At 37.8% G+C, this 13,392-nt stretch overlaps 1 protein-coding gene across 1 annotated transcript in view; it reads right to left on the bottom strand.

Moving 5' to 3' along the window:
* DTNB (dystrobrevin beta) overlaps window positions 1–13,392 on the bottom strand; it is a 136,232-nt gene that overhangs the window by 86,199 nt on the left and 36,641 nt on the right. The window contains exon 6 of the mRNA XM_087823408.1: window positions 8,929–9,083. Within this exon, the coding sequence (XP_087679534.1) occupies window positions 8,929–9,083 (155 nt within the window). The remainder of the gene's footprint in view (window positions 1–8,928; window positions 9,084–13,392) is intronic.

Below are 13,392 nucleotides of genomic sequence, written 5' to 3' on the forward strand. Positions count from 1 at the left end.
CCCATGCAGACACAGAAAGTTAGAAAACAATCTAGAAAAACATAGTCAGATTGATGTAGACAGAACAAATGCTCGACAGTATTTCAAGTTAATGAATTTTCTTTTTATTTTCTCTAACACACAAAACACCTTTCCAGTTCCAAGAAGGAGGGCCCGGCCGGGTGTGGCTCAGCAGTTGAGCGTTGACCTAGGATCCAGGCGATCAGGGTTCGATTCCCGGTCAAGGCATGCCCGGGCTGCGGGCTCGATCCCCAGTAGGGGGCGTGCAGGAGGCAACTGATCAATGACTTTCTCATCATTGATGTTTCTATCTCTCTCTCCCTCTCTCTTCCTCTCTCTGGAATCAATAAAGATATGTTTAAAAAAAACACACACAAAAAACTTTATTCCAAAAGATGAGCAAAGTGAAAGGGCAAACACAGGACCATGAGATGCATAGTCCAGTAAGCAGGTCTTTTCCAAGCCCTGGCCCCACCATTCAAAGGCTGAGGAGTGAGGAGACACTGAGTACTAGGGGTAGGTAGGGTAAAGCCAAAAGACACCCAAATTTCATCTCTCTCCCCCAAGTAACTGCGTTCTCAGTCCCACCACTTAAAGTGAAAACAGTATAAAAAATGTGGTGCGTCCCCATTAAACTTTAAAATACTTTATTTCAGAAAAAAAGCTAGAAAAGATAAAATTGGTTAGAGCTGACAAATACTTTGCCAGTTTATTACTGGCAAAATAAGTCAAATAACTATGACTTTTACCATTAATATATTCGACACAACTGGGAAACAAGGCAAGCAGGCAGTGTGGTGTTTCATCAGGAGGTCAGGGACCTCCAGGATTTTCACCTGATCCACCACGGTCCTTCCAACAATGGTCCCATCATGCAAACACTTGTGACCACACACACTTAAGTCTGGGTATCTTTTTGGCAGCCATGAGAATCGTGATTTCACTCTATATAAACTGGAAGTCATTCTTATTGAAAATAATATTTAAAAGAAAAAACTGGTAAGTAGGGAAGCGGGGGGGGGGAAAGATAAAATAGATGGCAGAGCACGAAAGAGGCTTTTGCAATAAAAACCTGAAAAAGATGAAATATGAAGAAAAGTCTCAGGGTCAGGACAGATACTGAAGGCCACTGACTGGGGGCGGGGAAGGTCTGAAACACAGCCGGAGGGTGAACACAGTATGAAGGTACCATCCGAAGGCCCTCTCTGTACAGCTCTGCACTGATGGTGAGGTTTGAGAAACAGCTACTCAAGTAAGCTAAAGATTTCCAGTGTTTTTCATCTCAGGCACCCAAGTCACCAACGTTTCTGAGACCTCAGTGAGGTCGGGGAGGAACGAGTGAACAAGTTAAGAACAAAACCAGCAAGTCGCTAACTTCTGAATGGAAGCCCAGACGTGGAACATGCCTCTTATTATAGATATGTAAGTAACTGCTACAAGCCAAAATGAAATTAAAAGTGTCTACTTCAAATTACTGACAAAAAAGATGCTAGGAAGTTTTTTACCTAGTAAGAGGTGGTAAACAAATTAAATGTATCATATCATTTATTATAAATGTAATGTTTAAATTAGTATTTCTGGATCTTCTTATATTTGTTAAAAATTACATTTTTACAAATCCACTTATAATCCTAATGCTACTTTCTCTAAAAAAGTCTTGGTTTGTCTATCATGGAGTTTAATTTCCTTTTAATCTTCAAGATGAAAAGGAACAATCAGATTTGCTCTCTCAGAAGACCCTCATAAATACGCTCAGGATCAGTTTCCCAAAGTTGTCCTAAGGTCATACTGAGAGTAACTTGAAGTCCTCTGAGAGCGTGAGCAATGAAACCAGAACTGTGTCCCGGTGCTCTGTCTTCCATCAACCATGTGATTTTGGGGAAAATCACTTAACGTTCTGGTTTCAGTTTTCTCATCTCTCAAGGGCAGTGGTTCTTGAAGTACCATCAGAGGCTCTCCTGGGAGGTACCAAAAACATTTTTAGGAAGTCTGTGAAGCCAGAACTTTTTTCATAATAATACTAACACATTATTGACTTTTTCAATCTCGTTCTCTCATGATTGTACAGTGGGGTGTTCCAGAGGCAATGTGGCATATCCACAAATATCTGAAAAAGCTATTAAAGTACTTCTCCCTTTTCCAACTACATATCTGTGTGAGGCCAGATTTTCTTTCTATATTTGAACCAAAACATCATATCACAACAGACTGAATGGATAAGCAGATATGAGATACCAGTTGTCTTCAACTGAGCAAATCTGAGATCTGCAAAAACATAAAACAATGACATTCTCGTTAAATTTTTTGGTTTTAGAATGTATAGCAATTTTTCATTAAAATATGTTACTTATTAGTAGGCTTATCATTGTTATTTTCAATGACTTAAAAATACTTTTCAATTTATCAATTTTAATTTATAATATGAAAATATTGGTAGATATAACCCACAGAAATAAAAGCCCTTTGGGGTCCTCAATATTTTTTATTGTAATGAGGTCCTGAGAGCAAAAAGTTTGAGAATTTTGGGGATAGAATTCCAGCTCAACAATTCTGTGACTTACTAAAGAACTGTGTGAAAGCTGGGCTGGCTCTTTTTTCTCCATTTTTGTTTTATTTTATTTTTCTCTTGAGTTGAACACATTCTTTGCATTTCTCCTTATTTTTTATAGCATAATAACATTTATTAAAAAAACTATAATAAAATTGCAAATTATGCAAATTCTCTCCCACAATTCTCATTTTTCTGTATTTCCCTCCAAATGTTTCTGTGTTATTATGTGTATAATGTAGTAAAAATATATAATCTGTTTTTATACTTAACATTTTATTAAATGTTTTATTACTTTGCTACAAGGTCTTTATTTCTAATCATTCTAACAGCTGCCCAAGTCACTGAGCAAAAACACCACAATTTGTTTATACCTTCCTCAAAACACTGAGGCTCTTACTATCTTTGTATGCACTCTCATATTTTTTCTGAGAAAGGAGTGTTTCTGTTTGTCACCCACCTCCCCGTCCTCTGTCATTCCAATCTTCAATATTAACAATTTCTTACCCTAAATGCCATTCTCACTTCCCTCCCTACACCCTTCACTACACCTTTCCTGTTTTAAAATGGAAGTGGAACCATCTCTTAAAAATGAGAAATCCAGTATTACATGAGGACACAAGTAAAATAATTTAGCGTTGGATCATTATAGCTGCAATTTCCAGTCTCATCACTTCCATTAAAAACTCTTATTTTCTTATGGGCAACAGATAAATATTTCTTATCCACTGCTCTACCACTTACTTGGTAATCAGTTAAACAAAGTATGACATTTAGTTAACAAACTTGAAAACAACATTTAGATTAAAATGTTTCTATACAAACTTTTGTGTAGAGTTATAGAAATATTTTACCTGATAAGGGCAAACATACTGGTTATAAAAACACTGGTTTATAGGACAGTGCTTTGGGTGAGCCTTTCGATTATTACTAGACACTGAGTTTGTGCATATTATAGATTTCTTTTCGACTCTGAAAATTAGAGTACTTTGTAATGACACAACAATGTAATGTTGCTGCACTTTTTATCAGAAGTATTTTTATTTATCATAGCCAAAAGAAAAAATGGAAAACCTTCATTTTCCTCACTGCAAAGATTGTTTCACTTGAGAAAATCATGGAATAATATCAAGGAAAACAATAAGGTTGTAAGTACATCCAGGAGCTTTAAGCTTTCGATTAGAGTTCAAGCCAAAGATCCTTTCTCATGCCTATTTGATTTAAAATCATTACTGAGTGAATCCAACAAATACCAAGTAAGCATCGATCATTTTCCAGTCACTGTTGTCACGGGGATATAAAGCTGAAGGAAACCAAGGTGCATCCCTCAGGGCATGAGTGAGCTGGATGTAACATGCCATGGAGCTGCAGAACAGTTAATCCTCACTGAAAGATTCGGAGCATCAAAGAAGAGGGGATATTTTAGCTGGGATCTGAAATATGAGGCCTTTGTTGGAGGAGAGGGGTCAGGGGTTATTGATTTCAGTGACAGCTAATAGCAAAAACAAAGACAAGAACTGTGTTACTTTTGCTCACTCAAAATGCACGTTACTCGACACAAGAGAAATGCAAATCAAAACTAAACGGCGATAATATTTCTCATCTATCAGATAGGCAAACATTCATAAATGTAAGAACATATGCTGCTGGCAAGGCTGTGGGAAAACAGATGCCCTTGTACACTGCTGGTGGGAATGTCAAGTGGTGCAGCTCCTGCGGCACCTTGGCAATATCTAAAAGAACCCAGGGCTGCCCAGCCGGGCGTGGCTCAGTGGCTGAGTATCGACCTAGGATCCAGGCGATCAGGGTTCAATTCCCGGTCAGGACACATGCCCGGGATGTGGGCTGCAGCCGATCAATGACTCTCTCATCATTGATGTTTCTATCTCTCTCTCTCTCCCTCTTCTTTCCTCTCTCTGAAATCAATAAAAAAATATATTTTAAAAAAAAAGAACCCAGGGCTTGCTGATGGAGGGGGTCTGAGGAGCAGTGTGGAGTGAAGGTGAAAGCTAGGCTGGGGTTACAGTGATAAGTACCGTGGTGCTATGAAAAAACCTCATCTAGTAGGAAACAGGAGTTAGTAATGCTTTTTAAAGCAAAATTTGGTACGTGCAGTACCAAAAGTAGGTCTGACCAAGTTCACAACATGCGCGGGAAACAATAGTCCAGCACAACCACTGCCTGGCCAACTGCAATTGTAAGATGCCACTGGCTATGAGGTATCTTGATATCAGGGATGTTAAGGTATGAAAAGTCTTTTCAAACCAATGAAACATGCTAATAACACACATTAGATTAGAATGGTAATGAGGAGTTGCTAACAGAGACTGTACAATCTGCTGAATTAGAATACCTATGAAATACACTTATACACATATTCACGTGCCAGGCAGTTCTGGTCAAACTGTTTTCAATGTCCAGGAAACAAGGTCAGGACATCCAGAGAATGTCTCACTTGTAAAGTCACTTTGGCACGGATCAAAAGAGGATACGATGGTCAGAGTATAATCACAGGACATCTCCAGACACGAAATACTCTTGCTGTTCTGAAAATCCACCAGCAGCAACGTGATCCTACCTCTACCAGTCTCACCTCCCCCGTGAACAGGGGAGTGTGGCGCAGTGTCCAGGGCAGTGCTAGCAACAGCATCTCCTGCAGCAGTGACGGAAAGGGAAAGACTGCATCGCCTTTCCTCTCTCGCTATCTCCTCCCCCACTCGCCACTCTACTGAGCCAGGTTCCCTTCCATAAAGATGGGGTCAAACTTAAAATCCTCTGCAGGGTGGACCAAACTCTTCAAACTAAAGTCAACTTGAATCTAGAAAACAATAAAACAAATCGCAACCACCTTTCTAAGGAGATGTAAAACACATCCCAAAACTCTGAAGTTTGGGAAAACTGGGAAGAAGCGTAAAATTATTCGCTGCTTTCTTTTAATAACTTTTAAGTCTCTAAAGTCGGTTTGTTAGTTTATAAACACTGAAGACTCTTAATATATCTGGCCTACCCACCAAAATACAGGGTGGGGCAAAAGTAGGTGTATAGTTTTAAGTATGTGAAAGTCTATTCTTTTTTTTAAAATAATTCTTTGTTGATTTGAGAGAGAGAGGAAGGGGGAGAGAAACAATGATTTGTTGTTCCACTTACTTACGCATCACTGGTTCCCTCTTGCATGTGCCCTGACAGGGGACTGAACCTGCAACCTTAGCGCATTGGGGTGATGATCCAACCAACTGAGCTACCCGGCCAGTTTATTCTTGCATTATTTAGTATTGTGTTATTTTTCATACAAACAACTGTAAACCACTTTCGCCCCACCCTGTATTAGGCTTGAGGTGCTACACTATGTTTTATTCAGGCAATAATCATAACCAGAAATTTACAACTAGAAATTACTATTAACTTTTTTTTTTTAACTATACCAAAGTAGAGAGAATAGCATAATATGCCCATCAGCCAGCTGAAACAATTCTCAACATAGAACTAATTTGTTTCATTTATGCCTTCATTCTCCCTTCAACCTGGATTACTTTGAAGCAAATTCCAGACAAATTATCTCCTGAATTAACTTTATTCCAATGTTTTATTATTATGGCCACCTCTGATGCTTCTGAGGCTAAGAGCATTCTTGTAACAGTCTTTTTGTGGACATAAGTTTTTATTTCACGTGGGAAGAAACTTAAGAGTAGAATTGCTAGGTCAAGGGTAGGTGTCTGTTTAGGTTTAAAACAAACCACCAAGGCTTCTTCCAAAGGGGCTTGTATGACAGCTCTGGTTGCTCCAAATCTTCGCCAGCATTTGGTGTCAATCATTGAATTTTAGCTATTCTAGTAGAAATGTTTTGTTGAATCAACTCATAAATGCTTTTTATTTTTGTTGTTTTTTTAAAACCACTAAACTACATAAATATACATCCCTTATTTTGGGTTAGTTGGTGAAAAGCAGGCAAAATTGTTTTTTAAAAAGAATTAAAGCTCTACTAAAATAAACAAATATGTAATTCTCTTCACACTATTAGAAAAATAAAAGTATTTCTCCTGTAATGCAACATATACATTACTGGAAAATTGCATATATGCAAAACTTGTGGATTTAAAAATAAGAAGGTATATGAGAAAAACAGGCATGAAACAAACCTAAAAACCTAGACAACCTTGTAAACAGAAAGCTAACAAAACAACAGCAATACTAGTAAGAGCAGCAGCACGATGGACTCTGAAGCAAGCGGAAGCAGCAAGCAGGCTGAGTTCAGAGGCCTGACGTCACAGCATAAAGTAATCTGTAGAATCCTCGATAGCATTCTTAACATTAACAAGTAGAATTTTTTTAATATTCCCTAACATTTAAAACTGTTATTCCAATATTAGATTCTCATTATAGTACTCACATCATAAGTAAATCAAAGACTACTTTAGATAGTAGCCCACATAACTGTCACCCACTGGTCAATGTTGTTCTTCAACGATACTTTGTATAAATTATCTGCCCTGTCCTGACACTACTTTACTTACTAGGAACATTCCAGAACTTGATCAGTTTTCAGCCTGACCTCTAGGAAACATGTGTGTAAATTGAGCTACATGCGCATGAGATACAAGATTACCCCTCCCCCCAGTATCGGCGTGGTGCTTCATCACCCTCACCCTCAGTTACAGCTCTTGGGGCGGCTCAATACCTGCAGGACACTCAATACCAGGATATGTTTGGACAGCCTCCTGTCATCTGAAAATGCATATTCAGGGGATAAAATGCAAATTGTGCTTTATTAGAATAAACTGAAGCACAGAGATATTTTTAACACACTAAAAGCTGATATTGCTATTTATGCTGACAATAAATAATGTATACAGGCAAATTTTCACAAAAACAATCAGCCAACCGGTGTACAAATTTGGGAAGAACACCTCCTCAGACATTACTGAAAATAACTCTCCATTATTATGGGTGCACCTTCAGTGCTAAAGCTGAGTCTCTAAACAAATTATAAAATATTGTTTGAAAGTCTGAATTCAGCCCGACCGGGAGTGGCTCAGCGGTTGAGCGTCGACCTAGGATCCAGGTGATCAGGGTTCGATTCCCGGTCAGGGCACATGCCCGGGTTGTGGGCTCCATCAATGGCTCTCTCATCATTGATGTTTCTATCTCTCTCTCCCCCTCTCCTTTCCTCTCTCTGAAATCAATAAAGATATATTAAAAAAAAAAAAAAAAGTCTGAATTCAGATAAATATGAATTTTGAACTTTAAATGTAAAAAGGGGTATGTATGTATGTGTTTGTTTTTGGTTCTTTTGTGAATCAAAGTATCACAGGTCAGAAGGGTTTGTTCCTTTTATATTTTAACGTTTTATGTTTAAATAATCTCAGACTTACAGAAAGGTTATAAAAGATTTTAAAAATTCCACTTACCATCAACCCAGATTCCTCAAATGTTAACACTGCAGTGCACACAGGTGCCCCTTTACCCTTAAATACCTCATATTATATTTCTTAAAAACCAGAGTATTCTCTTAATACAAGTATCAAAATCAGAAAATTAACATTCATTGACAGAATACCACAAGCTTTTTTTAGATTTTTCCAAATGTCTCACTAATGTCCTTTGTAACAAAATTCTGGCTCAGGGGCTGTGTTCAGACTATGACAATAGCCTTTTTCCATTAATCTTTCACCCATAAGTTTTAACACAGATTTTCTTGTTAATTTCCTGCCTTCCAGAACTTTCCAAGTATAGCATAAATTTCCTTTTATTTCATCTCTACCTGAAAAAAACGGATGCTACAGCCAGTGTCCACTCTGCTCAGATCCTTTGGGGCACAGTTAATATCTTAGGAATATAGTCATATCAACCTCTAGGGAAGGACCACAAAAGGATCCTCACAAATAAAGAGGAAACCAAATCTTTCTTTCATATGAAAATGGCAGTGTGCCCTCGAGGGACCTTGAGCTGGCAGCTGAGAACTGTTCAGCTCTGCTTGTCTTCAGTACTCAGGAGACAATGATCCAGTACTGCATTGAGTTTTATAACAAAATTTCTGTATTTCATGGTTTAAAGAACTCATTAGAGAGAGTAATATATGTCCAGCAGCAATAATATAAATACTCCATCATGAATATTTTTCTTTAAAGTTTTAGTAATTTAAAATATTTCAAATGCTATTTCTTCAGAAAAGACTCTCCTCCTCCTCCCTCAATAAGAGAGTCCTGGGGTGAATTTTTCTCCCCGCATTTTTCACCCCCAAACTCGCCACCCCTGACTTAAAGCTGTTTCCTCCCCTACTCAGGACCTAGATCCCTAGACTGAAGCAACCTGGTGAAATCTGACAAAAAGAGGCGGGTGGACGAGCGCTCTTCAGTTCCTAGGTTCTATAACGCTGTCCTTACCTGCTGGGGAAAACAGGTGCGGACTGAGTGCTCTGTGTAACCAAAAGATGGCCCTTCAAAGACAGCTGTTGGCAGCTTGAGAACTTCCTTCAGAAACTGGTCAAACTTGCTAAATATCATTAAGCCATTGGAATCTGACATCTGGGAGAAAACATCTATGAGAACAAAACCAAATAAAGTCAAACTACAAAGAAATATCAACCTTTTATAAATGGCTCTATGTCATTTGTATACCAGTGAAAAAGTATCATTAAAAAGCGTCATAAAGTTAGTATGGTTTTTAGTCAACATGGACTCTCATTTTAACACTGCGTGGCTACTTTCTTGATGAGGCCCCTCTCCATACCCACTTAATATTCGTCCTAAACATCAAATCCAATAACCACTCAGGCATGTCTACCTACCGACTCTTTTTGAATGTACAGAACTAGAGGATATTTATTTATTTATTTATTTATACCACAGTTTGTTCCAAGAAGAATTTGTAGCAGCATATCTTTATCTCTTAACATTGATATATATACTTATGTAAGGCATATGCATGCTTGAGGATATGAATATATTAGCATATTGGTGATGGGGTATGAAGGAAACTGTGTTATATTTGTATATTCATGTACTAATGAGGCAATGTATTTCCATGACGAAATAAACTAGAAGGAAGCATGCAGCATGCTAAAACTATCCCATCTAGTGAGTTCCGAAGTAGAATAAAAAGAGTTCATCTCATACAAACTCCTCTATCACAAGGTACTTTGATACTATACGATCCTATTTTTACATAAACTTAGACCCAAGCGGGTGGGAAAGAGGTCTTTCCCTTCGTGGAGCAGGTCTCCTGCCTGCAGCTCCTGTCCCTCTCTTCTCATCCACAGTCGGGGAGAAGAGAGAGAACAAGGAGCTTGAAAATTACTTGACAAAGAAATGTGACCTATGTTTTTTTTTTTTTAACTATTGAGATTCCTTACAAACAAATTGGTAAATTAAATATACACCAAAAAAAATCATTTCCTGAGGCCTTTCAAAACACAGTATTTTGAAAAGTCACATTCTATATATTTATAATGAACAGGTATATGTAGTAGATTTATGTACATACACACATTACTATTAAGGTTCAACTTGAGGAATTTATCCCAAAGCACTAGGTGTAGGGAAAAAAATCCAAAATACATTATCAAAGAAATAAAAATGTTAGACTATCGACTGCACAGGGTAACTTTTAAGGCATTAGAAAACAGGAAATTATCAAAAGATGAACATCTTTGGTATATCCTCTCATGCCAGCTGCTAGTTTGTAGTTAAATTATTAAATACCCATACAGGTGGGAACTACATAACAAAAGGCTAACAGAAGCACAGTCCTATTGGAAAATAAAACCAATTAATTAACAAATATTGTACATCCCAAATTCTTACTATATGGTCCAAGTGCCAAGCACTCTGCTACGTATTTCAAAACACAACAAACAAATATCAGACATGGTACAACAAACAAATGTGACAGGTGGTCCTTATCTCCCAAGAAACTTTCAATGTTGCTGAAAAAATAAGATACATATGAAGCAAAGAAGAATTAAGTGCTAAGCTGACTCTCAATAGAACAGAAAGGAGAGAGGCAAAAAGATGTTTGTTAAACCTCACCATTTGCCAGGCACCACAGTAGGTAACACTGGCTGAGTCTGCCTACCGCCACCCAATATTTTTATCTCCTTCTTCTTTGGCAATACAACACTTTTATTTTTGTGTAGCAATGTACCCAACTAAGACATTAAACTTCACAACCTCCTTTCAGTAAGTTGTAGTCATGTGACTAAGTGCTGGCTAATGAGACTATAAACAGAAAGGCTGTGAGACACCTCCAGGCAGGCTGATTAATAAAGGTGACTGAGCTAGGAAGTAGGCCCTTTTTTCTTTCCTCCTTTTGCTATCTGGAATGCAGTGATGATGGCTGGAGCTACAGCAGCCACCTTGGAATATGTGGTAATCACAATGTTGATGTAAACATGCACCAAAATGGCAGAAAAGACAGAGAAAGCCTGGTCCCAAGTGAACATGAAGCTACCATACCAGCCCTGGACTACCTACTCCTGGACTTCTTTTACATAAGAGAAAAATAAACTTCAACTTTACTTAAGACACTATTATCCTAAGTTATTGTTTCATGCAACAAACCCTAATCCTAAACATTATCTCATTTTACTTTCTCAAAGAGGTGCATATGTATATGTGTGCACATATGTGTGCACATAATTATTTAAAATTTATAGATGAGGGAACTAGTTTAGAAAGATTAATTTGCTTAAAGGTCAAAAAGTTAGTAAGTGGACTAAATCAAGATTTAAACCCACACTCATCTGACTCCAAAGAAATTCCATTGCACCACACTTCTTCAAACTATAGTTTAGAATAGACACAAAAGCACATAGGCGGGAATTGTCAAGAAAAGAATTTAGAAGCTAGGCCTTGAAAGATAGGATTTGGATTGAAAAGATTAAAGCAGACTGGGCGTGAGGGTTTGGGAACACAACTAGAGAGGAGAAGAATAAAAGTCTCCATAACAGGAGTTTACAGAGTGTATCTATTAGTGATGATAAGCTGGAAACAGTGCACTGAACAGAGAGCATTCCGACTATGACAGACTATTTACATTCTGAAACAAATTAAATAAGAAAAGTATGTTATGAATGAAAACTTTGAAAGAGGACAGCAATTAGGATTTAGTCTACAAACTCTTAAGTAGGGCCTGGCCCATGTGGCTCAGTGGATTGAGTGTCATCCCGTGCACCAAGAGGCCGCTGGTTCGGTTCCTGGTACAGGGCACTTGCCCAGGTTTCCTGATAAAGGCCTCTGTTTCTCGTTCTACTTGGAATGAGTAACGAAGACTGACATAGAGCAGTCACTTACGATCCTAAGGAGGAAAGACACATGGCAGAGCAGGAAGACTGGAGGAACCGAAGTCTCTGGTGACATCCCTAAGTCATGGTACTGACACTGAACTTACCAGCCTGTAGTACTTTATTTTACATAAGAAAAATATATCCCAATGGTTTTAAGCCACTGCTAGTCAAATTTTCTATTACCAGTCAATGCCCTCCTAACTGATAAACTATCAGTTATTAACTTGTAGCCACTAATGGCAGAAATATCTAAAACCAGATCCTCTGGCTGCCAATTCTATAAAGAGAAATATGTATAACTTCACAATCACAAGAATATCTGTGTATAATACATCATACCAATAAATGGGAACCTAACTTAGAGAAATAAAAGGGAGTGATTGGATAGTGAAATGACCAACTACTCCCCTCAATAAAGTATTATTTTCAGTTACACATGCCAGGTAGATTCAAAGTAGTAAAAAATACGTTTTTAATTCAAGAAAAAAACTGTAACTCAATAGGCCCATGTTACAATAGTAAGAGAACAATCAGAAACATGTTTGTTAGTTGGTTTGTTTTAATAAGAGAAATACTGTTAGACCCCAAAATTGAAGGTATAGTTAAGTGATTACTTAGAGTCGTTACTTCTTGAGTTACTAAACTAAAAAAGTATTTTTTTAGGTTAGTTTTATCTATAAGAAAAACACTTAGATTCACTGTTTAAGGTGTTAAATGATGTATAACAGTGACTCTAAGTTAGTGTGATTTACTATACACAGAGGAGAAAAAATTTAATAAAAATTTCCAAAAAATTAAACTTGTCCTCTAATTAAATCCCTAAACCCTTCTAGCATTAGGAACTAAATTACTTTCAAGTACACTGGTTAATTTCCCCAGTAATTCTCTTTCCATTTATATACCTCTGAAAAAAGGTTTGATACGCTGATGGGAATGCAGACTGGTGTAGCCACTATGGAAAACTGTATGGAGGTTCCTCAAAAAATTAAAAATGGAGCTGCCTTTTGACCCAGTGATCCCACTTCTAGGGATATATCCTAAGAATCCTGAAACATTAATCAGAAAGAATATATGCAACCCCTATGTTCATAGCGCAATTTATAATAGTTAAGATCTGGAAACAGCCCAAGTGCCCATCAGTAGATGAATGGATAAAAAAGCTGTGGGACATTTACACCATGGAATACTATGCAGCTGTAAAAAAGAAGGATCTCGTACCCTTTGGGGCAGTACAGAAGGACCTGGAGAGTATTATGCTAAGTGAAATAAGCCAGGCAGAGAAAGATAAACATCACATGATCTCACTTATATGTGGAATCTAAAGAACTTAATAAACTGATGAACAGAAATGATTCAATGACATGGAAGCATGGATCAGACTGACGAATGTCAGAGGGATAGAGGAGGGCGGATGGGTGGAGGGGGAGAGATTAACCAAAGAACTTATACTTATATATGCACAAGCCAAGGACACAGACAATGGTGGGGAGAAGGACTGGGGAGGGGGGTGGGATGGGGTGGAATGGGTCATTGGGGAGAAAAAGGGACATCTGTAATATTTTGA

The sequence above is a fragment of the Miniopterus natalensis genome, chromosome 13 (assembly GCF_054644295.1).
Source record: "Miniopterus natalensis isolate mMinNat1 chromosome 13, mMinNat1.hap1, whole genome shotgun sequence".
Classification (NCBI taxonomy): Eukaryota; Metazoa; Chordata; class Mammalia; order Chiroptera; family Miniopteridae; genus Miniopterus; species Miniopterus natalensis.